The following is a 26,200-nucleotide window of genomic DNA, read 5'->3' as shown; positions in this document are numbered from 1 at the left end:
CAAAGCCCGCTAGAAGACGCCCTACGTAGTGCAAAGACGCGAACGCCAGCAAGCCGCCCAGGACGACCTGGCCACGGATTCCAACCCGCTGCCCAACAGTGACGCCACAGCTGCGCCGCCACCCTCACACCCGGGACATCGGAGCCCCCGCTCCCTCTCCGTGACGGGAGGAAGAAAGACGACAGCTGCGATCGCCGGACCGGTTCGAGAGCACCTACGCCAGGAGCCCCGCCCAAGACACGGAGGCGGGATTCCCGCTCCGCAACAAGGAACAGCACGCCGAAACGGCTCGCCGACAAACAGGTGGGATGGGCAGCGGGGTCTCCTGTCGCCCTAAACGATAACACCACTCCCTCCCCCCCCCCCCCCCTAGTTTCCTCTCCACCCAAAAACTGCACGTAATGCTCTGAACTAGAAAAGCAGATTCAAAAACAGAACCTCATTATCCAGGCACTCACAGAAAAAGTGGAGGCACTAACTCAAACTCGGAGCGCAGACGACGGAGCTTAAAAGAAAAGCAGCCAAAAAAGACACCTCACCGTATACGTCACCGGCAGAAACTACAACAGAGCAACCAACACCGACTCCGCCCTCGACACAGCCACTGGCACCCACTACTCAAACCATAATGAACATTTTGGCCCAAATAGCCACCCAAGTGGCACAAATCGCCACCCAGGTCACAGTCCTCCAAGAACAAATGGGCAAAGTCACAGCGAGACTCGATACCGGCGAAGCGCAATACAATCAAATAACGGCACGCATGGCGATTTTCGACGCCAGGCTCACATACACACGAAAGGGCAAAAGGAAAGGACTAAATGGAGAACAATACGGCATGCCACACTCGGCCGATACCCTCAGAAACGAAGAAAGCCGCCATTATGAAGAAGACTAACTAAAACAAAAAAGTACAACGCTCATTTACCAATGGAATTGCAGAGGAACAAAAAACAAACTCGGAGATCTTCACCTCCACATCGACAACCTTGACCCAAAAGCTTCCGTCATTGCCCTTCAGGATAATGGCAGACCCATGTGGTCCAGATAAATTACCTACACAGACCCCATCGAAAGGATTACAGCACTCTTAGTCAGCAGCAATATTGCTGCGACACAACACGTCACTCCCCAACGCGGTTGTGAACACGTTCTCATCGAAATTCACAACCGCAGCATAGGCAACGAGCCAAACATTTTCGCTCTCAACGCCTACTGCCAACCATCGAAAAAGGATCCCGATTTCGAGAACACTTTCCATTACTGCCTACAAGCTGCGATGACGAGGCCGTTAATACACTTAGGAGATTTTAACGCACCCCATTCACAATGGGGATAGAGCTATCAATCTGAGAGAGGCAAACAACTCACTCAAGCAATAGAACAAAACGGCATTACAGTCCTCAACGAACAGGGCACCCCCATCCGCATGGGCACGAGTACGCCCAGGGACAGCACCCAGGACCTCTTCTCTGCCAAAAGGGCACCTGGTCGTGACATGGCAGTACATCGGCACAAACCCCGGATCTGATCACGACATTATCAGCCTAACAATAAGGGGGCCAAACTTCACAGCAGAAGTGGGACAGGCCTGAATAACAAACTGGGACCGGCTCCGTAAAAAAACTACGGACAACGAGAATCCCGAACCAACATCCGAAACGGCGCCGCGGACATATCAAGCCTGGGCCAAGGAGCATCTCTAGTTGGTCAACGAATATACCCAAACGTTAGCCACCACTGTCCTAACCCAGTACGTTGCACTAAACTTCAACACTTATGGGAGGCTCAACCCGCCCAGACCAAACGATGGAAGAGACAAAGACACAAAGAGAACCTCCGCCGGCGCATTCACACCCTAAACTGACAGGCAATGGTATACACCTCCCAACTTCGCAGGGAGAACTGTATGAGGCTCTGCGACGGCTTACAAGGAACCCTATGAACAAGAAAAACATGGAACCTCCTCCCGCATATGACCGATCCTTTAAATGGCAATAGTGCAAGTGACCTCAACTTCATGCGCACGCTCAGCAACTACACGGGGAGTAGAGGCCAATTAATCCATGACCTCAAAAACAAGTATCTACAAACAGAAAAGAACACCACGCCTCTCCCCGACTACGAGGGAACGACCAAGACCTTGGCGTCCCGTTTTCAGACCAAGAACTCATTGCGGCAATTGACGAATCCAAACAAGGCAGCGCACTCGATAGAGACACCATCACCTACCGGTTACTCAACAACCTTAAGGCCCCTAAAATTAGGAGCCTTAAACAACCTCACCTACAACAGCCGTTTAGAGCTCCTAGATCACATCAACAACGCCTGGGAACAAGGGTTACTACCCAAACAGTGGAAAGAAGCCGATGTCTGGTTCATACCCAAACCTGGAAAAACACCACACGTCGACATGCCAACTATCTCACTCACCTCCTGCGTGGGGAAGGTCGTAGAGCGTACGGTTCTCAAACGCCTCTAACGACACCTGGACGCCACTGGACAGATTTTGATAACCATGTACGGTTTCCGCGAACGTCTCGGCACCCACGACGTCCTTCTACAACTTCACGAGCTTGCCATCAAGAGAGCGAAAAACCAGACGCCAAGAGCCATTCTGGCCCCGCATCTAAAAGGGGCTTCTGACAACGCCACTCACGCCAGCATACTTCACAACCTCAACAACACAGGATGCGACGAGAAAATCGTCAAATACACCAACGACTTCCTCAGCAACCCCACAGCAGTCATAAAGACCAGTCAAGAAACGTCCCAGCCGACCGAGCTGGGCGACAGGCGCACACCGCAAGGGTCCGTCCTTTTGCCCATGCTTTTTAACCTTGCCCTCCTCCCCCTTCCGGCCATCCTCGACACTACAGGAGGAATAGACCACGCTCTCTACGCAGGTCACATCACCATATGGACCTCCAAGGTGGTATCGGAGTGATAGATGGAAGAGGCCCTCCAACACGCAGCCAATGCGGTCCAAGAATACGCACAATCATTCGGCCTCAGTTGCTATCCCCGAAAATCTGAATTCCTCGTTGTTCACAAGCAGAAAAAAGAGCAAAAGACCTTCCATAACCCTCACCGTCGACGGCACCGACATTAAACCTACAAATCACGTCCGGATCCTAGGCTTACTCTTCAAAGAAAACGGCAAGGCCGGGGCGGCTATCATTAAACTCAAAACGACATCGGATAGGACAATCCACATGATTATGCGATTAATCAATTGTCGAACGACACTCAGGAGGAAGACGTACTTCGGCTGGTTCAAGCCTTTGTAATATTCCGAATAGTATACTAACCCCATACCTCCAACTCCTCAAAAAAGATATCGACTAACTCGATGCTATAATCAGAAAAGCTACCAAACTGGCCCTGAGTATCTCCGTCCATTCCTCCAACCAAAAACCTCCTGGGCATGGCCAAGCACAACAGCGTTCACGAACTAACAGAGGCCCATCTCTCCAACCAATGAATCCGACTCAGCCAGGCCCCAGCGGGACGAGCCGTCCTAGCCAAAATCGGATTGCAGGTACCTACGACCAATACAAAGAACCCATACCCACTACCTGGGCCACCATCATCGAAAGTAAACAAATCCCCAAAAACAATGAACCCCGATCGCAACAAAGGTGGCCCAAAGGCCAGAGTGAAAGCCGTGGCCAAACGCCTGGACAAAAACGACGGAATCCTCTACACACCTGCCTCACTCCCCATCGGCTCTGCATCGGCAACGATAGCTGTGATGACAACTGACAAGCTCACCTGCTGCGTTTCCCTCGTCACACCGTCCTCCGAAGAGGCCGAGGAAGCGGTCATAGCGATAGCCGTTACTCAACCCGGCACCAAGACCATCATCACGGACTCCCAGAGAGCATACAGCAACTACAGAACATGATGGGTGTCCCTCACAGCCACCCGCATTCTCCAGAAGACAGACCCTCCAAATCCCAAAACCGAGCTCATATGGGTCCCAGCGCACTCCGAAGTCGAGGGCAATGAGTTTGCCCATCAACAGGCCCGCGAAGCTACCTTCCGGGCCGAGGAGACTGCACAACAACCCATCACTAGCTACAGCAAAATCTAAGACACTACAGGAAGGATAGGGCACGTTTCCCCCACCTCACCACTCCCTCACTCGACAAAACAATCCATCTATCGACAACTGCAAGCCGGGTCCTTTCCCCACCATCTACTTCAAAACAAAATTTACCCGGCGCGATACGACAAGGAATCCCCTTTCTACAAATGACTCGGCACACTCCGCCACGTAACTGGAGAGTGCGACTTTTCCCATACCGTACGTCCCTCCTACCCCCCCCCCCACCCCCCTCCGACCAGCACCGCCTTATTTGAGCGATGGGAGACTGCTGCTCAGCACCGCCCTGGAAGACCAAACCCTACTGATCGCCAAGGGCCTGGAGCCCCTGAACAGCATATGGAGTCCGAAAAGAGGGCCCCACTCCATCTGGCGCCTAACGGCGCCAGCATTTTTGGCTCAATAAAGTCTATTCTCTCTCTCTCTCTTGCAAGTTGTTCAGCGTGTGCGCATGTGCGTGCGAGACGATGGCGAACAACTAACCCGAGAAGATTCACGCACCTTAAGGGGCCATGCAGACAAAATACAAGCTTGTTTTATTCGAAAGATTTCGTGTTTTATAGTGCCCCCAGTGCTCGTCCGGCAGCAAACGATGCCGTATGCACTGAGAAATTAATCAATTTAGGCTAAAATTTTTATTCTCCCGCCAAATCGTGTGTTTTCGTGACGTCAGCCATTAAGTCACAACGGCAGGTATTCAAACGAACTTCAGTGCGTCGTTAGGCTCTGTAGACTTGCTTCCCGTCAGTCCTCCCAGATGACGGAACCAAACTGAGCCGCGGACCGTTCTCCGCCGTTCCTTTGTTTTAAATGCAGAGCATTTCTTTAACTCACGATGTCACCCGGCGTTGGCGTGCCTCGGCGTCCGCAACAGCCGTTCCAGGTGCGCCCTCTCCCCCACTCCTCCTCTCCCGCATCACGCTACCCTCCTCGCTCTCAACAACAGGTCCGCACCCCTCCCCCTACACTATATAAAAAAATAATACTTACCGGCGCCTGGTTTCGATCCCACGACCCTGCGGGCGGAACGCAAGGTACATGGTGCTCTACCCACTGCGCCACAAAGCCGACACAGAATGGAAGGCTACGAACGCGCCTTATATCCTTGACTCATTCAAACTACGTCAAGAAGCTGCTGATACAACGCATTCACTACCTGTGGGCGGAACGCGAGGTACATGGTGCTCTTCCCACTGCGCCACAAAACCGACACAGAATGAAAGGCTACGAACGCCCCTTATATCCTTGACTCATTCAAACTACGTCAAGAAGCTGCTGATACAACGCATTCACTACCTGTGGGCGGAACGCGAGGTACATGGTGCTCTTCCCACTGCGCCACAAAACCGACACAGAATGAAAGGCTACGAACGCCCCTTATATCCTTGACTCACTCAAACTACGTCAAGAAGCTGCTGATACAACGCATTCACTACCACCAACTCCCCAAGCACTAAACGTTAACGCAATACACCCACCCCCTATGCGACGCAATTACTCGGGTCCCCCTCGCGGGGAGATGGGCCCTTTTGACCATATTTTCCCCTGGATTGTTTTTGTTACGGTAGAAAATAATCGTTCTGTGACTCATCGGGTAGGCTCGACAAATAGGGTGAACAGGGGCACGTAGGACAGCGTCGCTTACGCCAATGGGCAAGTGTCGTGTAAGACAACTCCAAAGCGGCCCACTGCTGTGCAGCTAAAACAAGCATAAAACGTCCATACCAACAGCAGTGCGCATCGGTACTTCTATGGTTACGTGTATTTCAGTAACTTTCATTGTTTACCCCACCATTCTTACTGCTGTACAGTGAATATGCATTACATTTGAGCGCAAATAGCTCCTTCGCAAGCTTATAAGCCCTACCTAATTTGCGTTTGCTCTTTGCGTTTGCTCAATCGCCCAGCTGGGCATATAAGGTGACAGGTTCTGTTGTGTTAAATGAGCTAATGAGTCGTATGGCCATGCCCTTTTTTTTCTAATTATATAGCTTGTTTGTGCGAAGTGTGGGTTAAAAGTGGTGTCAGTAATATTCTAACGAAACAATCTTTCGAATGAACCAAACTTGTGTTTTGTCTGCGGGGCCCCTTCAAGGGGATGTACCGACTCGAGAAAAGCGCGCACCAGCAACTTTCCAAATAGCGGTGCTAACGCGCGCCGTCAGAAATGTCAAGCCAACTTGAATCACGAGCATGCAAGCTTAGGTGAATTACGGCTGTAAACGTTTCTTCAAAATAAAAGGATGTTACACGCCGCGACCATAAGCATCCACTACACACGAACGGGCAGCGACGTGGTATGTTTATCGGATGCAGTGAATAACAATGTCACTGAACAACAACAGTTACCAGCACATAAATAAGCCGCACTGACCTTTTTTGCTCCTCCTGACAAAACTCCAGTTCGTCGAACAGTAAATACAGACGGTGGACATGAAGAAATACGAACTTTCACGCCACACCCAAACTTTAACAGTTCCCGCCGGTCTGACCGACAATTTCTACAGTAAACACATCGCCTACTGTATTGTAAACTTCAGGCGCATCCAGGGAGGTTATACTAAAGAAATTCTAGTATAGCGTCCTTGGGCGCATCACGCGAGCAGTAGAGACAACCGCGGCGGAACGCCACTTGCGGCGCTGCATGCGGAAGAACTTAAACTAGCGGAGAAAACGCTGAGATATAGGGGTGCTGCTGTCGTTTGAAGTGCTGAGGAATATACTGTTCTCGTCGTACCACCATAAAGGCGCGAGCGCCGCCATGCGGTGCTGTCAACATCACCGCACCTCCACTGGTTGGCTGAACGTGGCTGAACGCAGAGCACGCGGTCGCAAGGCACACTTTCCCACATCGGCTCCAAGTGCAAACCGCGTCCGTGACGGTGATTGCTGCAACGTCTTTACAGGTATGTCAAAAACACATTGTAGAAGGTATTTCATATAAAATATCGCGACCAGCGCCTGCCGCTCAGCCGGTCAGGAGCAGTGTAAAGCGGTCTCAGGGGACGCCGGCCTCAGGGAAGCGCGCGTTTCCGCGTGCACTCGCAGGGTGTTTCATGTTATGCATGCTTTTCGAATTTGCTCTCTTGGTCGCGTTGACTGCTCGGTTGTATGATGTCGGTTTATGGCTAAAACGTGTTCTTAGCATAAATCGTATCTTAACATTGCACCCTTATCGCACCAGCGTGATATTAAAGAGGAATATTCGACTATGTTTTTACATTTCTTGAAGGAGTTGATACTACTGGCAGTACTTTGTTGAGGATCGTGATACTACCGACAATCGTTTGTTGGGAACCGTCACTGGGCTACGCGCAAGGAACTCGGTCGAGGCGCGAGAGAAGACGAAAGGAGGGCCTGCGTGCCGCGGCGTTCCCGATGGATCTATGGATGGTAAAACGTTTATTGAGCTTAAAAGAAAGTGGTAGAAGGGCGTGGGTAGCCTCCTAACTCCAGGAGGCCTGTTGTCCGGGCGGCCTCCAGGGCGCACCGCACCAGGGCGACCTGGCGCTCCGGTGCTGGTCAGCTCGGACTCCCACTACTCAGGGGAAGGAGAGGGGAGGGGTGTGGGTGTATGGGGGCAGGAGAAGACGAGGTGGTAGGTGTTGAGAGGGATGCAACAATGTGGGCAGTCGGGAGGGAAGAGAGAAGGGGAAATGTGGGATCGGGTGATGTGGTTGTAATAGATTTCGGTCTGTTGTCTTCGGAGGATGTAGGATTGTTCGGCGGTAATGAAGGGGGGGGGGGGTCTCATCGTCGGGAGTTAGTGTGGTGGGAGAGGATGGAGTTGTACGTGGGGTCGAGATGTGTCAGGGTTACTGGTTCAGTAAGTGGGAGAAAGTTCCTTGGTCGAGGCCAGGCGACGCGAGGGAAGTGTCCGGGCAATGAGTGCGCGGACTACGGCGTGGGCCGTCTCATTCCCTACCAGGCCGGAGGGGCCGGGGTTCCAGACGATGGAGAGGTCAACGTCTTCAAGGAGGTGTTGAAGGAGTTGAATGGCTGCTGGCAGGGCGAGGCCGGCTTGGTAGAGGGGGCAGGCTTGCAGCGAGTCGGTGATGATAGTCAGGTAGGGTTGGTGGCGTTGGGTGAGTGCAGCGTGGGTGATGGCGAGGGACTCGGTGGTGAGCGTGGGGATGTGGCGGTAGGAGGCCGCGGTGGGGAGGAGGCCCTCGTTGGGGAGGACTGCGACTGTTGCTGTGGCGGGTAGAGGACTGGGCGATGTGGATATAGCGGGTGTTGGGATCCGTGCCGTACCGTTTGTCGAGTAATGGGACGCGGCGTTGCGGCGGCCGAAGGGTTGTATATGCGCGGGGACGGGGGCGCCGTGGATGCGTTCACGAATGGAGAGGGCAATACGTCGGGGCGCGTATGGGGTGGCAGGGGCGGTGCGTCCGATGAGCCGAAGTACCCGTCGACCGGCCGGTGTGAGGGAGAAGCGGTGCTGGTGGGAAGTGCGTTGGGCTCCCAAGGTTTCGCTGAGGGTGTATTATAGGCCAAGCTGGAGGAGGTGTGTGTTTGAAGTGTAGATATGGAGGCCCAAGGTCGCTTTGTAGGTCGTGCGGATGAGAGCGTCCAGCTTGTTAGCTTCCTGTATCTTCAGGTTGACGAAAGGGTAGCTGTATGTGAGGCGACTGATGAGGATGGCTTGGACGAGTTTGCAGGTGTCGGATTCTTTGAGGCCGTAGGTGGAGCCGCGGATGCTCCGAATGAGTGAGTGAGCAGTGGGTGAGCAGCTTCAGGCAGGCTCCTCCCTGAGGAGGAAGGCGGCGTAAGAGGTAGTGGGAGATTATGAAGCCTTGCGGTGTGCTTTTGGCAGGGGTGTGGAAGGTAGGGGATTGGAGAGGTCCACGCCGGAGAGTGGCAGTGCGGATCTGAAGGAACGCGGAGGCGAATTGGTAGGTGCGGCGGCCACAACCGCTGTAGTTGGGGTTATCGAGGATGGCTTGTTGCGTAACGCTGTCGAAGGCCCCTTTGGCATCGAGGGTGAAGAGTGTTTTGGGGTGTCACGGCTGAGGCGGTCGAAAAGCTGTTCTTTGATTTGTATAAGGACGTCTTGGGTGGAGAGGTGTTGGGTTTGTTGGGTTTGGGAATAAGGGTGATGTCTGAGTGGCGCCACTGCGCGGGGTACGTGCAGGCTTCCCAGTGGTTGTTGTAAGTGAGGACGTCTTCAAGGGTATCGCACGGGGAGGTTCCACACCGTTCTATAGGTAATGTGATCTCTGCCCGGGGTGGCGTTTCGGGTGAGGCGGGAAAGGATGGCATGGAGTTCGATCATGGTGAAGGGGAGGTCCATGGTGGCGTTGGGTGGTCCGGTGTGTTGAAGGTCCGGAGCGGGAGGATGGGTGAGCGGATCACCAAAGGGGTGCTATCTGATGGTGCGGAGAAGCTCGCACAGGGGTTGCTAATCATTGCAGATTAGTTGATGCGGTGCCTTGATTGACGTTGAGTGGAGTTGTTGTCCAGGAGGGAGTGAAGGAGGTGCTAGGTCTGGTGGGTGTGGAGGATACCCTGTAGGCGTGTGCAGAAGTGCCGCCGGTTTGGTTGTGAAGCTGGCTGGAGTACGTTTGGATCTTGGTTCAGGCGGGCTATACGTTTCCTGGGGGGCGGGGTGATTCTTGCGCTGGCGCTTCTATCTTTCCAAGTACTCAAATAAATAAATAAAATGCTCCGACAGGCACCCCACATGTGGAGGGGGTGTGGATCAGCCGCCGGCGAGGTGTCTGTCAGGACTATAGATTGAATGTTGGCGTTAACCTGCTGTTCTAGGGCCTGCGCCCAGTCCAAGTTGGGGACAATGGGTGGTAAGGGGTATACATACATACATACATACATACATACATACATACATACATACATACATACATACATACATACATACATACATACATACATACATACATACATACATACATACATACATACATACATACATACATACATACATACATACATACATACATACATACATACATACATACATACATACATACATACATACATACATACATACATACATACATACATACATACATAGAACTTTATTTCACAATAAATTTCACTGTACATTTCGTGCCCGCAGAAGCGCAAGTCGCTTGTGGGCGGGTCACGGCAGACTCAGGATGCTCGCTCAGGGGTAACAATACAAGAGGCAACTCTTTTGCCAAAGACAAAACAAAAACGAAAACACCATATACACATAACTATAACAAGATGCACATTCGCACTCATGAAAGTTCACAAAATCTCCAATTTTTGAAGTTCACACACATGTTGATAAGATTTACAGAATATAAACGAATGAGGCAGCAAAAACTAATGAAACAAATAAAACTACTGAAAAGGAGCTGTTCGAAATAGATCACACTGCTTCTACCAGCTAACACACCGTCAACGACACTCAATTACTTTACATAATGTAACCAATGTTTAATTTGAGATTTCGCCTTATTAATTGAGCATAGCCTTTCTATGTCCTCGGGCAACTGATTGAAATAAAAAGGAACGTAGTATTCTCGGCACTGTTTGCCATAGTTGGTATATATTCTAGGCACTTCGTAACGGTCTGTTTTGCGTAGCACGTTAGGCTTTTTTACTACTTTTTTATATCGAGTACAAAAGAAGTTTCGCAGAAGTACTACTTGATTATACAGATCCACAAAAGAATCCACGCCGGCAATGTACGTTTTTACCCCTTTGTTCAATGTTTCGAGGTCAGTACCATATAATATGTTACTAGATATTCGATCCAATAACTTTTCGATTCTGTGTATTCTGGTTTGTGTGCAGGAACCATAGACTGAAATTCCATATCGCAGAATAGACTGCCCTAGGGCCTTAAAAACCAGCCGGCGCAGGTTGAGAGCGGAACTAAATTTTAGTTTATATAACTGGGCGGACACGGTTCTGAGGCGTTTGATAATGTATTCAACGTGAAGCACCCAGGACATGTGCTCGTCAAAATGAAGACCCAGGTATTTCACTGTGGATGAAAGCTGTAGCGGTACGCATGAACAGTCTTTACAATACTCAGAATGCAACACAATAGATCCATTATGTATTATTGTCTTATGCGGGTTTCTAAAGCAAATTAACGTGGTTCTGTTCTTGTTTAAAAATATTTGATTTGTATCCAGCCATCTTACTACTTTGGTTACATCATTTTGAAGTAGCTCTATAGCCTCATTGTAAGATTCCCGCGACAAGATTAGTGCCGTGTCATCTGCGTACTGAAGGAGTTGGGCATTCAATTGAAGGTTTGCAATATCATTAACGTAAATGTTAAATAAAAGAGGTCCGAGCACGGATCCTTGTGGCACTCCGTATTTAACATGCATGAAGGCGCTATGCACGTTTTTAACACCCACTACTTGAATGCGATCAGCAAAATAACTGGTAAAAACTTTTTGGTATGGACCGCGGAAACCTATATTTTCTAGTTTGTGTAGCATTATATTTTGGTCGATGGTGTCGAATGCTTTAGTTAAATCTAAAAAAAGTCCAACTACTATTTTGTTTTGATCTATATGCTTGTTTATATAGTCGCTGCATTCTTCTAGCAGATCAATAGTACTAAGTCCACTCCTGAAGCCGTATTGCGTTGGACTTATAATAGAAAATCTATCACAGAAAGATGTCATGCTTTTATGAACAAGTTTTTCCATTATAACGCTTAGAACAGGGATAATTGAAATTGGTCTGTAATTATTCTTGTCCGCCTTCCGGCCAGCTTTATGAATGGGTCTAATCACCGATACCTTCATGCCCTGCGGAATTACGCCAGTTTCAAAGCACCCGTTTAAAATAAAAACAAGCAAGTCCTTAAATTTACAATAATTATATTTTATGTCTCGTAGTCTCAGTCGGTCGTAACCTGGCGGTTTAACTAGGGAAAGTGTAGCAATAACCTTCCATAGCTCATTTCCATTGACTGACGGCAGGTAGGCAGAATTCAAAAGAGTAGGGCCAATATATGACAAACCTGACACCACACTAGACTTTTCCTTCAACTTTTCCAAACAAGCTTCAAAAGTTTCTTTAAATGAATTCGCGATAGTCAATGGGTGTTCCGGAGCAAAAGTATTCATTAAACTATCATCTAAATTTTTTTGCCTTGGCTTGTCCATGAGATCATTTAAAAGACCTCACGTTTTTCTCATATTATTTCTACACTTGCCAAACTCTGCCACAAAATATTGCTTTTTACTTAGCCGTAGTTTGGCCATCAGCCTGTTACGAATTATTCGATATTCTTGCTGCAGAAGTAAATGAGATGGGTTATTTTTGCATCGCTTCCACAGCCTATCTTTCTCGTGCGCCAATTCCAGTATAGGCATTGTAATCCATTTTTTCTGCGGGTTACGACTTCTGAGTTTCACCTTTTTAGTTGCGAGTGAAAGAAACGTGTTATACTGACTTATAAGCTGATCATAAGCCGCTACATGGTCCGTTACTGTTAACAGAGACCATTCATATTTTTGTATGAGTGCATCCATTCTTTTGTTATCAATATAGTCAATAAAATGAGCTGAATCAGTATCCACAGACTGCGTTGATAAGACACACAAGGCCGTCAAATAATGATCAGCTACTTTTTTACGCACTACAGTGGCTACAGTTTCAAACTTAGAACATCTTGAAGCTATGTGGTCAATACACGACTGAGTTAATCGCGAAGCCAAGATTCCCTCCCTAGTGAACTTGTATATAAGGCTTTCTATGCCAAAACCAGCCAATAAATCTAAGTAATCCGAGGTTCCTCTTTTCCGTGGGTCACTGATATCAATATTAAAATCCCCAGCTATAATCAGGTTTTCGTGGGTCACTTTTCTCAAAAACACTGAAAATTCCTCAAAGAATGAGTGGAGGTCTGAATTCGTAAGCCTATACACAGCAACAATAACAAAACTAGCCTCAGGCTTGCTTATGGTGAAAGCAAGAACCTCAGCACTTTTAAACTTGCAGCTAATTGTTTCCGCCAGCCATGCTTCTTTTATAAATACCATTATACCCCCTCCCTTTCCGCCGGGGCGACATATATGGTATTGGTGGAAACCCTGTAGTGCATACGTAGTACATTCACAATCTGTGAGGTGAGTCTCAGTTATTAACAATGATACTTGCGAAAGTTGAGCCAGTTCTTGAAGCGCGCGTTGCCTCTGAGGAGGGGTTTGTGAACAAAGGGTACGCGGAGAGTGATGAGGTAGTGACCGCTGTCGAGGTTTTCGTCAAGGCGGTGCCAACTGGGCTGTGAGGCAGTGTCTGGTAAAGGTCAGATGGGGTATGGTGTCACGGCTAACGGTATTGCCTGTTCAGGTCGGGACGGTTAGGTCGTTTTAGAGGATGAGGTGATGATTTTGGATGGCCCAGAGCAGGGCGGTACCCTTTTTCAAAGTGTAGCGGTAGCCCGAAGTCAAGTGGGGCCGTTGAAATGACCAAGGACGCGGAGGAGGTGGGAACCAGCTATCTGTACCGCTTCTTGAAAGAGGGGGTTCTATGGTCTTGAGGTGATCATTCGGGGGGCTATAAATGTTGAGGATGTATACGCTCGGACGTGTAGGGAGAGTCGAGATGATTTCGACGAAGTGGGGGGGGGGGTGGTATCTACGTTAATGATATTATTGAAACCAAAAACGACGTCATGTTCTTTCTCTATGCAGACGACACTAGTTTGTTTATTTCAGGCCAAAACACAAACGAAATTGCGGAAAAGGCTCAGGAGGCCCTGTCGATCATTTACCACTGGTCACATTCCAACAGCTTAAAATTAACGCCAGCAAAACAAAAGCCATTTTATTTGGAGCTAAAAACAAGGACACAACGATGCATCAAATGATAACTTCAGACAGCGTACCTTATAGAGATAGTGAATAAGCACAAAATCCTGGGAGTAACATTTTCCTCTGATTTGACATGGACGAGTCACATAGAAGCCTTGACTAGATCACTGTCGTCAGCGGCTGGTGCACTAGCGCGATGCAGACATTATTTTCCGGTGAAAGCTAAAATTCAGATTTACCATGCCCTGTTCGCTGCACATTTAGATTACTGTACTGTCATATGGGGCACCACTACCATTGGAAATATTGAAAGACTCTTTCTTTTACAAAAAAAGGGCCCTGCGCTACATCGCCAATGTACCATACTCGCACTCACCTCAGTCTTTCTTCTCTCATTATAAAATCATGTCTGTCAAGAACATTTATGAATTTCGTTTATTGAATTCGTTTTTCTTTTCAAATGAAGATACCGAGCTTTTTTGGAACGCTTGGGCGATTTAAAAATGCAACGGAGTGATTTGCGCTCTCGAGGTTGTGGCAGGTGACTAGTCCCGCTTCGACGAACTATCTTCTGCAGTCTTTAAGATGGACTGTCCCTTCCCTGCTAAACAAATGGGATATTGTAAGCACAAATTTAAGTGGCTACAGGCGAGAAGAAATGAGGGAAATGTTTTTAAAAAGTTGTTAACACACACCGTTCTATTTTATATATGTTGATCAAAAATGTCGTTTGTTTTCTCTTTTTTCTTTTCCTTCTTTTTTTGCTTTTTGCCTTTTCGTGTCTATGGAGTCTTTGTATAAAATATTTCGATTTTTACGACTGTTTTTCTTTTTTTTTGCTCCTGTGTCACTGCAATCGCTATTCTTCATTGTTCATCTGCGCATGACAGTGTATATTGTTCCTAGCCTACTCTTGAAGTCGAACAACTCTGTATAATGGAGACAAAAAGGGAAACAGAATACTGTAACTGTCTACGTTGCGGGTGCGGGCCCTCAGGCACCTTTCAAGTGATCTTTACGGCCACTCATCGCCTGGGGGACCCCCAACTTCTTGTTGGAAATAAAGGTTGAATTGAATTTAATCGAATTGAATGGTTTGGCTAAGGAGGTGCGGTTGTTCCGGGTGGGAGTTATGAACGAGGATGGGCATCAGCGATTGGGGGTCTTGCGTGGAGTCATTGTATTGTGACAGACGGGGGTTGAGGTGTTGGTTTCCTGCAGGGCGATGGCATGGGAAGGGGGGGTCATTTTGGGTGAAGAGGGCGAGCTGGTGGCGCATGCGGTTGAACGAGCGGCAGTTCCATTGATAGACAGCTGTGGTGCCAATCGACGTGTTGGGCATAATACGTGGGGTGCTTAGTTTTCTTCATGGGGGAACTATCAGAGGAAAGGGAGAGGCTGTCCGGGATGCGTTTGAGGGCGAGTTCAAATTTGGCTTGGCGTTCTGTGAGAAGCTGGGAGCTCTTAATGAGGGGTGCATGTGTTTGGACTTGTGCGTCTAAAACTGGCTACGTCGTCTTCGATTTGGGCGGCAATCTCGGTGACACGTCCGATGATGCGGTCCTCGGAGAAGTGGGAGGGGTGGGCTGGGGAAGGAGTGTCGCATGAGGGCGTCAACTTGTTTTTAAGTTCGTCAAGTTGTTGCTGGAAGTGTTGTTGGAATTTTTCAAGGGCGGCGGTGAGTGGGTCGGGGGAGAGGAGGGGAGAAACTGGTTAAGGGGAGGTGGTGTAGGAGCATTGGGAGGCGCGATGGGCATCGGTGCTTGGCCGGCTGGAGCTTTTGGTCAAGTCAAGCGGGCGCTTCTTGGATGGTGGAGGAGTACCGTATTTACCCGATTCTAACGCGCACTTTTTTTCCGAAAAAATAGGCCGAAAATTCGCATGCGCGTTAGAATCGGATACAAAACCGAAACTGCCGAAACAGCGGAAATTTCGTCCCACCCATCGCCATCGCCATCTCAAGATGGCGCCAAAGCTTTTAGCAACGATTTTTCGGACGGAGCAAGCTTAGGCACCTAGGCTTTTCTATCGGCGTTCACACAAATCGTCAAATAGTTTCACTTGCGCGCTTGATAACAGCAATGGCAGCAGCGGCTCCCACGCGTTCAAAACGAGCGGTCGGCTGAAGCGTGCACCTCTGGAGAAGCTCTCGGGATGGGCGTGCGAGGCGTGGGCCACGATCCCATCGACCATGGTTCAACGTTCGTTCAGAAGTGTGGCATCGCGAACGCGCTTGAAGGCACCGAGGCCGAGATGTTGTGGTCAGCGGAGAGCGACGAGGAGTGAGATGAGTGAGATTACTTCGGGAAATAAATCGCCCGTTTCTCTCGCATTCGTTTGTCTGGGTCACAAAGTCCCGTGCGCGTTACAATCGGAGGTCCAAGTTTTTTCGTTTTTTTTGCCAGGAAAATCGGGTGCGCGTTAGAATCGGGGGCGCGTTAGAATCGGGTAAATACGGTAGGTCGGTAGCGCCTGGGGCAGTCGCAGTGGGCCGTTGGGTAGGGTCCGCCGCACAGCTCGCAGCGAGGAGGGCAGGCCTGTTGCGGCGTTGGATGAAGAGTGCCGCAGCTGTAGCACCGTGGCGTATTGGGATGCGGGCGGACGACTTCGTGGTGTCCGATATCGCCGCAACATGTGGGCGCGACGGTAAGGTCTGCAGCGAAATCTGGCTACTCAGGGAGCACAAAATAGCTTGGTACATTGATTGAAAAAACTCGGTGAACACTGCTAGATGCGTTACAGAAGACATCACCGTAGGCCTTAACACTTGCAGAGCTGTAGCACGCACCCGCGCGTCTGGCAACAAGGTTTTACAACACGTGGAATTAATATTTGCAGTAAATGCAGTAGAGGAACAACTGTTGCAAGGCTAATCCTTTCTGAAGCGGTGACCCAGTGGTCGTCGTTGATGGAACACGTAAACGGGTATCGTAGGCAAAGCAGGCAAGGCAAAGTAATAAATCCTTTGCTTGAAAAATGATAACTTCCCTCCAGAACTACCAAAGTAATACGAAAATCCTTACAGCAGGATAAATTCCACCGAGAAAAAAGGAGGGGGCGGGGCAACGAAGGGATACTTACAAAAGCGGCGGGAAGGATTACGTTCAGTATTTACTTTCAGTAATCCTCACTTCTAATAAAAACTGCTTCCTCTTCCCCGTGACCACCCCGTAGCGTACGAGGACAAATGTACAAGATTCTGGCGCAAGCTGAAGGCTGCAGTCTTCCACTAATGAGCGCCTGATAACCAAGGTGCAGCTGCGTTGCTGAAAAGCGCAATCTAAGCACTGAACCTATAGTTCTGAGGCGAATGTATGGCACGACTGGAAGTGCGCCACAACTCATAGCACACTCAATAAGTGTACATGCTGCAGTCTTGAAAAATATATTTAAATAAACAGAAATTTTCACTAATGTGAACTAAATCACGTCCTTGCAGCGTTAAATCAGCTCTTGGAATATAATGCCAAAAAACCGCGGTAAAGGCAAGAATGACGTACACACCAAGCGTTTGCACAGTTGTCGCAAACAAATGTTTTCGTGGTGTCCCATGTTTTGACAAACATTCTTCCGCTTTCAAAGCATAGCTGGAGTAGAGCGGGTCAAGTTCTAACAGTTTCCTTTTCGCAGGTAACCAGGACCAGCGCGGTCGGAGCCGAGAAGAGCGACGGGACCACACCGCTTACAATTCCGTTGATAATTCATTCAACGAGAACACGTCTAGTCGATCAGCTGCGATGGACGCGGACCAACCGGCCTTGCTTGGAAGTGCGACATCCACTTCTGTGGACCGAGAGCCCGGCGCCGAAACATCACGGAATAGTAATCGCAATAACCAAGTCGCGTCTAACGACGACACCAACTCTCCGTCGCCTCGACAGGAACCCACAAGCGCAGGTGCCTCGCACTCGTTGCCCGCAGCCAGCGAGCAAGGGTCAACCAGCGAAGGCGTCGCACAGAGCTCCGTGGGCCCTTCGCGAGCGTCCACTGAAGCCCACCTCGAGCATACGGAAAGATCGTTGCCGAGCACTTCCCCCGGCACTGAACACCCCGTACGTGCTCTTCCAGTGACGCCCGGCATCGAAGACCTAAGCTTTACCAACGGGCTTTATTGCAGTGGAAGCACGCCTATCAGGAAGAAGCGACAGCCCGAGAACACACGGGCGATGGTCAGCAAACCGGGTGACATATACCGCGGCCGGACTGTGGATCACTTGCCTATGGACATGGGTTCACATCTGCGCTTCGGCCTAGTCGATCGACTACATTTCTTGAGAGTTATGCGGGAATGCGAACGAGAGGAAGAAATGGAGAGCCGAGTCGAGGAGGCCAGAGAAGCTGCCAAGAAGAAAGTGACGAAGAAGGGGAAGAAGAATCCGGCCGGGCTTCGGAGGACCAGCGCAGAGGGCGAAGGGAAGGCCTCAGAAGCGCGTGCAGGATTGGGCGGAGGCGATTCGGAGGCAGGAGGAGTGGTTCGCACCGTGTCAGCCCCTGCTCGTTACACTCACGTGGGCGATGGTGACGGGGGTACGGACGCTCCGAGTGCATCGCAGGAATCTGCAGGGAGGAGCCTGCCTGAAGCTGCTCACCCAGCCACTGGACACACAGCGACAGGCCTGGACAACACAGCGGATCTTATGGATGAAGGAAAACGCCTTCACTCGCTGCCATCGACGTCTTCTTCGGGGGCTGCTGGAGGTGACGCCATTCAAACACAGTTGAACCAAACGTTGGCCCCCGTGGAAGTTGACGGCTTCGAGGAGTCTGACCGTTCCCCTGAAACGTTGGGAAGGCACGAAGAGGAAACTGGAAGCGCACAGAGTAACGAAGACGTAGTCCACGGCGATGAACATAGTGGCTCCCAAAGGGAACAGGGTGCGTCCCCTGGCTTCGGTGACGGGGATTCCGAGAGTTCGGCGGATCCGGGCCGCCGCGCGGTGCTGCTTTTTTGGCGCAACAAGGGGGCCCAGGCCGACTCGCACCAAGGTCAGAATGGCAACTCAGGCCGGCCCATGGGGGCCGGAAAGAGGGCACCGTGAGGCGCCGGTCCACTACCGCCTTTTGGGACCATACTAAATGTGTTGGCAAAGTACCGCCTGAAATTTCCCATCGTATCGTTTCTTGGTTCCGGTTGTCAGAACACAGCCATGAGCACATTTCCTGGCCAACAATCCAACAATGAATTGCCGCCACCGAACTTGCTGGATACCCATTACGGATGTTTTCTGTATCAATGAAATTGTTCATAACACTCGTATTTCCTGGCCTCCGTTCCATAGCTTTTCTAGCCTAGCTCCTTTCTCTCCTCCACTGCGCGAGCTTGCCTGCTTGGAGAGATTATACCGAACCTTTTAGCGGTCGAATTACATATAAGTTTCAGATTGTGAAGGACTTTTTGTACGTCCTGGAAAAGATATCGGGACACGTGAGCGTGTCTATGCGTTGCCTTAATTCATCCGAAGTGGCGAAGTGTCGATGCGATTGATTGTGTTTGCCTTTTGATTCGTTAATAAACTATTTTGTTGCTGCTTGATTTTCAAGCAGCTTTCGTACCGCTATCCTGGATGCGTTGCCCCGCTGAAGGCTGCATTTAAGGTGAGATGCCGCTACGTCTGGACCAAATTATTCACTGGTAGCGCTGACGACTCTACCCGCATCTGCTTCGTCTGTGCAATATAAGCCCTCTTATTTGGCAAACCCATTGCCGCTGTTAGCTGGCAGACTGCAGCCCGCAGGTAACATGTGGGACTGGTGCATAAGACGAATTATACCTACAAAGAATAGCGATCAAGAAAGCGAAACGCGGTACCTGCGTGCGCCACGTAGTCGTTCTGGTTCATCTTTTCAAAAGTATGGGCAATCTCCCCTTTATTCTTCTTCCCTTTATAACTTTTCTTACATTCTATTCTCTTTATGATTGTTAATATTTTTCCTAATTATATTAACCTAAATATAATAACATCATATATAATGTATGTATAATAACATATATAATAACGTAAATATAATACCAATATATTAACATAATGTATAAACTTAGCGACGTGTGGGACCTCTGTGGTGTGGCATCGTACGATACATAAGCAGATGACACCGGAACACTTGTTATGTGTGAATGCGGAAGAAATAATGTCCAATGAATCTTTTTCCAGTGGCGACCTGCTCATGCGCGGGCTGTCGGTTCGCCATTATCGGCAGTCACCTCGGGTAATATGAACAAAAGGATGCGCCCCCAGCTTGCTGCTCGGAGAGCGGCTATGCTTTCTAGCGCTGCACGCTTTAACCCTTTCGGCCCTGGCGTCGTCATTTGACGACACAACACATAATATCCTCTAGCGCCTTAACCACAAAACCAAAACTGCTAGTTTTCAGGCTGAGGGTTGTTCAAGGACGCCTCTTGCGATAGACACCACCATAGTTGCGATTTCGCGAGGCTGGACGATATGAAAAAGACGAAGCTTCAGTGGACACAGGATATGACGACCGCGCGGGTAAGGAAACGGAAATTCCGGTTCGTCAAAATGTCTATAAATCTGTAAATACTTGGATTACCAGCTTGATATTTTTTCTGTAAGATCAGGGTATCATAGGCTTTCCGAAAAAATGAAAAAAAAAAACTTTTTTACAAACAATTTTTTTTAATTGCTTAATGACCTAATTAATTAACGTGCCTGTAAATTAATAAATACTTGCACTATTAGCGTACTTTTTCATTTCTGTGCTTCTGATGTCCAAAGCTGTACGAAAAAATGCATAAAACAATTAGCGCTTGAAATAAAAAATCCAGGGCTGAAAGGGTTAAAGAGGACAGCCTTTCTTGGGCTGCCTGAAACCTAAAATTTTGACCTGTCTGTCTGTCCCTCGATTCAGCCATCCGGCCAAAAGTTAAAGAAATTCTTGAACAAGACGTTTATATGGGCTTTCTGAACTACTAAATCTTTAAACGCACTTCATACCAGGCACCATTTTTGAGCAAAAAGGGAAAAATGTAGAGGTATTTGTGAAAAACATCAATGCTCAATCGCTACTCGCAGTGTTCTTTTAATTGAAAATAGCAAATGAAACATACGCGTTCAAAGCAATATTTTGACCCAAAAATACAAAATGAGCTCGCGCGAGCCTGAACCTTGTGCGGTGTTCCTACTTCCGCACTAAAAAAAGGTTCCAGTAGATGGCGCGAGCAGTGGAACGCGAAAAATTGAATTTACTTTAGCAAACCTCATCTGTGTTTTTTGTGAGAGTATCGAAAGAAAGGGGAAGAGCGTGAGAGGTGGGGGGGGGGGGAAGAAGAAGGGCATTTACGGGGTAGAGGCAGAAGAAGACTGTCGTGTTTTTACGACATTTGCAGAGAAGTAAACATTTACGCGGCGAATTTTTTATTTCTTCTTTTTCGACAGCTCTTGGTAAGTTCCTACGCGCACTCATCCCCACCACCCCCCGCCAAAAAAAAAAGCTTACAAGGAAGAGGTCAACGACTCTTCAGGCTGACCATGCTGCGAGCACATGGGTATTAGTGAGGAAGTGGGAAAGCTGAAAAAAAAGTAAACAAAAAGGTGCTTCGTTCACTTCATACGCTAGAACGTAATGCGTACTAAAAAAGTAGCTGGCGATTGCGATATCCCTAATGCGATATTTGGGCGCAATAGCTGTGCGCTGAGGCAGTACTAGTCGATACTCTCCATGGAAGCAATGATGAGCTTCTGCGGCGGCGGCGGCGCGAAGTGCGTCTCAGGAAGGGACTGCGAAGTGCGTCTTAAGCGAATGCACATCATAGTCACGCGCACGCCTCCCTCACTTTTTCGCCAAGGGTCGCGCCGTCGAGCGATTTGCTTTGCTTTGAGGTTAATTCTTGGGGTTGGGGGCCGAAAGGGGCCCGAAACTGCCTGACTGGGGGGTTGTCGACACCTCTGTTGCGGGCACAGAATGCTGCCCCCTCCCCTACCCCACCGCACACTTTAGGAGAGCGCTGGCTCGCGCCGCCACGGAGAACCACCCTCCCCTCCAAATTTCGCGACACTCTCCTCCTTTGCTATCTTTCATCGTTCGCTTTTTCTTTCCCTTGCCAACGTTCACTCGGTCACGCCGACAACGCGGCTCAGCCCAGAGACGGGCGCCAAAGGGCTGTACCCCAAAAAAAAAAACGGTACACTCGTTTACGCCTCGCGCCGGAACACTTCGTAACGCGTAGTAGAAAGACATCGCCACTCTCGTTTACGCCTCGCGCTAAAAGGTTTCGTGCTTGAAAGACACGAGACGTTTACAGCAAAGTTGTATGGCTCTATCCCACAACTGTTTCATCTCCGTCGGCAAAAATGCCAAGGCTCCAAGAATACACGTATACACTGAATGCTCCGCCCCTCCCCAGGTTCCACATTAGTGGAGATGGCCCGCCATTTTTGCAAATTATCACTACCAATCGGGGCCCCTGTAAAAGGTTGCCAAATGCTAGAGTCCTCAAAAGATAATTGAGCTTCTTTCAGCGCGTAACGCAGGTTACGCGTCCCGTGCTCCCTGCACCCGCCGCGGTGGCTCATTGGCTAAGGCGTTGTGCTGCTGAGCACGAGGACGCGGGTTCGATTCCCGGCCGCGGCAGCCGCTTTTCTGTTGGAGGCGCAAAGCAAAAACGCCCGTGTGTAGGAGATTTCGGCGCACGTTAAAGATCCCCAGGCGGTCAAAACTAGTCCGGAGCCCTCCACTACGACGCGCCTCATCGCCAACGTTGCGTCGGCGCGTTAAACCATACAATCAATCAATCAATCTTGCTCCCTGTATAGACAAGAATTTCGATCATGCTCCTATTTCGCTTTCTACTTACTTTTTTCGCGTACCCGTGCTGCTGCATAGGTGTCCTGTTGGCGTTGTCGGCATCCCGTTGATGAAATGAACAAAACATACCTCCAGAACATACCTCCGTTGCGTCGGCGCGTTAAACCCTACAATCAATCAAATCTATGGTTATCGCTCCGACCATATCCTTTCCCAACTGACCCTCTACGTATGCAATTGTTGAGAACGTCCTTTTCTCCTGTCCCGCCGCCCCACAGTCCCCTCATTACCCTAACCCTCCTCCTCCCAATTGGAGGGTGCGGTTGGCGCCAGCGGCCCTGGTAAACCAGCGTGGCTCTTCTGGCGGAAGAATACCAGTATGTCTTAGTCTGACCACAAATAAAAGCTCTCTCTCTCTCTCTCTCTCTCTCTCTCTCTCTCTCTCTCTCTCTCTCTCTATTCAATTTCTCCGCGTGCACTTTTAATCTGGTACCATGTAGGTTCCACTTAAAAAGGGTGGTGTACATATTTTATGTGGATCCGAACAAAAGAAACGAAGGAAGCTCACACTAACGCCTAAGACATGAAGGTAGCAAAGCTGTACGCAACCTTCACGAGCATCACAACGGTTTAAGTCCACGATTGCAGCCGATTTGCTTCTTCTACTCTGCCGCAACGACCTGTAATCCATCATTGTTGCTTTAACTGCGAGCTTTCTTCATTGTTTTGGAAGTGATAATCATTGGACATCACCCTGGAGGGGCGTACTCTACGCCGTGTCTTTCTCGTTCCGAGCAAGTGTTGCTACGATGAACGGTGTCGGAGGATCCAGTTGCTGTTCCACTTATGTTCCAGTTAACATTTTGTAGGAGTGCGTTTCTATAATTTTTGGTCGTATCTTGTACGAAATAACTCGTGCGCTGCAGTGAAGTGTACACTATTTCGCGCAGCAACTGGAACGATGAACCGTATGTATATTTCATGCTTTTTGGCCGAAAATACACGCGCCTTTAAAATACACGCACACACCGCATATAAAAATTAATAAATTTCTCCGAGATCTTTGAAACTGCCCTGAAGCAGTTCATTTTCGTAGGGCGGCTCAGATTTATTTTTAGGAATGTCCTTTGACAGAAAATAAAACCCTAATTCTATACCAACGCCGTACAAAGCATTAAAAAAGCACAATAGAAGGACATTTTAGGGAAAACAAGAAATTTCAGGTGCCCCTTTCCGGATTGTCTGCGGCGCTCAAACCACTTTCGTGAACATCGTCGTTTGCTTTGAGGCGTGCAGTGCAAAGTCACCAATTACTTGAATTCGAGAAGGACTAAACGTCTTCCGTTTCACCCTCTTCCGTTTGGCCGAAGCCATAACTGCTACAGTCCTGAAGAATTCGTGGTGATTTTGTGAAAACCTTCATAACGGTATATTTGCTGAGGCTATTACATGTTGTGCATTTGGTTCACAAAGCGTCACAGAAACGGCAGTTTTTTGCTCAACGCTCAGCCATCAGCTCGTTGTGGTGTAATACGTGCGCAATTGTGAGTGCTTTATAAGAACGTATAATTGCTACAGCCTGCGGTGAAATAGGTACTTAGTCGACGTTAGTTATGCCGGGATGGGGTGTACACGTAGTGGTAACCGACTGCGTCGCATTTTGCATGCATGTAGCATGCTATGCATGCAGTTATATGCTTGGAAGTTCGTTTCCATTTTTCGTCTCGTGCAAGAAAAACAAAACAAAACAAATTCACAAGCAGTAAAAAAAGCCTCCTTGCAGGCTGACTGGGTGCCATTCAGAAGGAGAACGAAAAAAACAAAACGATCGATACAAACAACATAGAACTCGTAGCAACTATGAAGGTGTTGGGAGTCCACTTTCATTGCAACTTAACCTGCGATCAACATATCAATGAAGGGCATAGGAAATTGTGCAGAACTGTTGGTGCAATTATTATAAATTGATATACACTTCCGGAACGCATTAAACTTCTGTTGTATAATTTCCTTATCGTGCCGCACCTCTCCTACTCCCATTTAGTATGGGGTACCACAACAAACAAATATGACCAGGTTATTGACGCTATTGAAAAAGGCCTTAAGAATTACTGCGAATGTTTCCTATCACTACCACACAAAAGAGCTTTTCACCCATTTCCGTATCGTTAATGTACTAAGTCTTTACGATTTCAGATTGATAAGCTGCTTTCGTGTAGCTGTTGAAAGCCGCAACTTATTCTTTAGTGACATATCTAACCTAACAAAAAACGCTGTGGCGTACAGAACGGGTTTTTCGTCCTTATGGTACACGCCGACACCCCGCAACAATTACAGTCTGCAGACATTAACGTATAACCTCCCGCCGTTGTTGCTAAATAGATACGACACTGTTTCCATTGATATATGCCGCCTTTCGCCGAAAAATCTAAAAACCCTCTTTGTTTCCTGAAAAAGCTTTGTCAGTTTTTCTTTTTTTTTTGAGAAATCAGCAGTTGTATAAAGTGATTATTCGTCATTGTTTCCTATGTTTTATGTATACAGCCTTTCTTCAAAAGAAATTTGATTCCATTTGTTGAAAAAAAGGGTATTGTATATAGTGCTTCGGATAATCTCCTGAAGCTCGCTGATGGTTTGCTTTGAAACCGTTTCAAGTCTTCCCAATTCTTCCTCTAACGCGTGAATTACAATGTCCTTGATAGACTTCTCTTTCTCATGACTGCAACACGGACTGCTTATTGTCACTGACCGCGTTTTTTTTTTCGAAAAGGAAACCTTGGCGCAGCCCTTCAGATCTTTGTAACGCCTCTCTGCGCACCTGCACATAGCGTCCACGCGGTCCTCAAAATAGTCGCTATCGCTTGGAAGTATAACACCTGAAGGTACATACGAAGCAACTACTTCTGAGTACGACTTGTTCAGCAGCTCTTTATCGTGTTTAACTTTTATTGCCGTTTCATTAGTAAGCGCAAGAGTAAAACTAGAACTGTGAAAAGTAACTGAAATTTCCGCTGAAGTCATCTTTAAAAGCGGGCTGTGACTGAAAGCTCGCTTATAACACACAGGCGCGCGCCAAAAAATCCAACACGGCAAGACGGGTATACAATAAATTGAAAGGAGTCGGAGACAACGACAACAGGAAAGCGCACTACAACAACGTCATTCTAAACAAAAAATTGGCCGCGTATCTGCTCCTTCCGTTGCAAATTTCGTCAAAAGACGATAGTCTTTGTAGACATTTACCAAGGAAATGCCCCCCCTTCGCTTTCCCGCTCACCTCTCATGCTGTTCCTGTTCCGTCGCGCTCATCCCAGGGTAAACACACTAAAGGTTTGCTCAAGGAGATTTGAATTCACCGCGTTCAACTGCTACAGCGGGGTTCTTCGATGCCGGCGCTGCAGTATGGCGGAGACGCGCGTGAATCGAGGCGGCCTACTTCAAGGTTTATAGAACCGCGTTGCCATGCTCCACGTGCGTTCCAAGCAGAACGTGAAACCTAGCTAGTGGAACCTTTCTTTGCTGTTGCCGCGTGATTTCTCATATGCCGCCC

At 48.7% G+C, this 26,200-nt stretch overlaps 2 protein-coding genes across 2 annotated transcripts; both read left to right on the top strand.

The window, feature by feature from the left end:
• Nucleotides 1–2,518: 2,518 nt before the first annotated feature.
• Nucleotides 2,519–2,947, top strand: LOC144151915 (uncharacterized). The gene has a single exon (XM_077683122.1). It carries the CDS (start codon nucleotides 2,519–2,521, stop codon nucleotides 2,945–2,947), a length of 429 nt encoding a protein of 142 aa, XP_077539248.1.
• A 3,954-nt stretch (nucleotides 2,948–6,901) lies between these two features.
• LOC144166032 (uncharacterized) lies at nucleotides 6,902–19,275 on the top strand. Its single transcript, XM_077695702.1, has 2 exons — nucleotides 6,902–7,014; nucleotides 17,515–19,275. The coding sequence occupies exon 2, from the start codon at nucleotides 17,622–17,624 to the stop codon at nucleotides 18,921–18,923; it is 1,302 nt and encodes a 433-aa protein (XP_077551828.1). The 5' UTR covers nucleotides 6,902–7,014; nucleotides 17,515–17,621; the 3' UTR covers nucleotides 18,924–19,275.
• The last annotated feature ends 6,925 nt before the right edge of the window (nucleotides 19,276–26,200 follow it).

Source organism: Haemaphysalis longicornis, unplaced genomic scaffold (assembly GCF_048455015.1).
Source record: "Haemaphysalis longicornis isolate Haplotype H1 unplaced genomic scaffold, Haemaphysalis longicornis Haplotype H1 scaffold_1, whole genome shotgun sequence".
Classification (NCBI taxonomy): domain Eukaryota; kingdom Metazoa; phylum Arthropoda; class Arachnida; order Ixodida; family Ixodidae; genus Haemaphysalis; species Haemaphysalis longicornis.
The sequence above is the reverse complement of the archived record's forward strand: the minus strand, read 5'-3'. Positions and strand labels throughout refer to the sequence as shown.

Coding starts and splice junctions, on each gene's coding strand:
- LOC144151915 (XM_077683122.1), top strand. CDS start 2,519: ATGTACGGTTTCCGCGAACGTCTCGGCACCCACGACGTCCTTCTACAA.
- LOC144166032 (XM_077695702.1), top strand. CDS start 17,622: ATGGACGCGGACCAACCGGCCTTGCTTGGAAGTGCGACATCCACTTCT.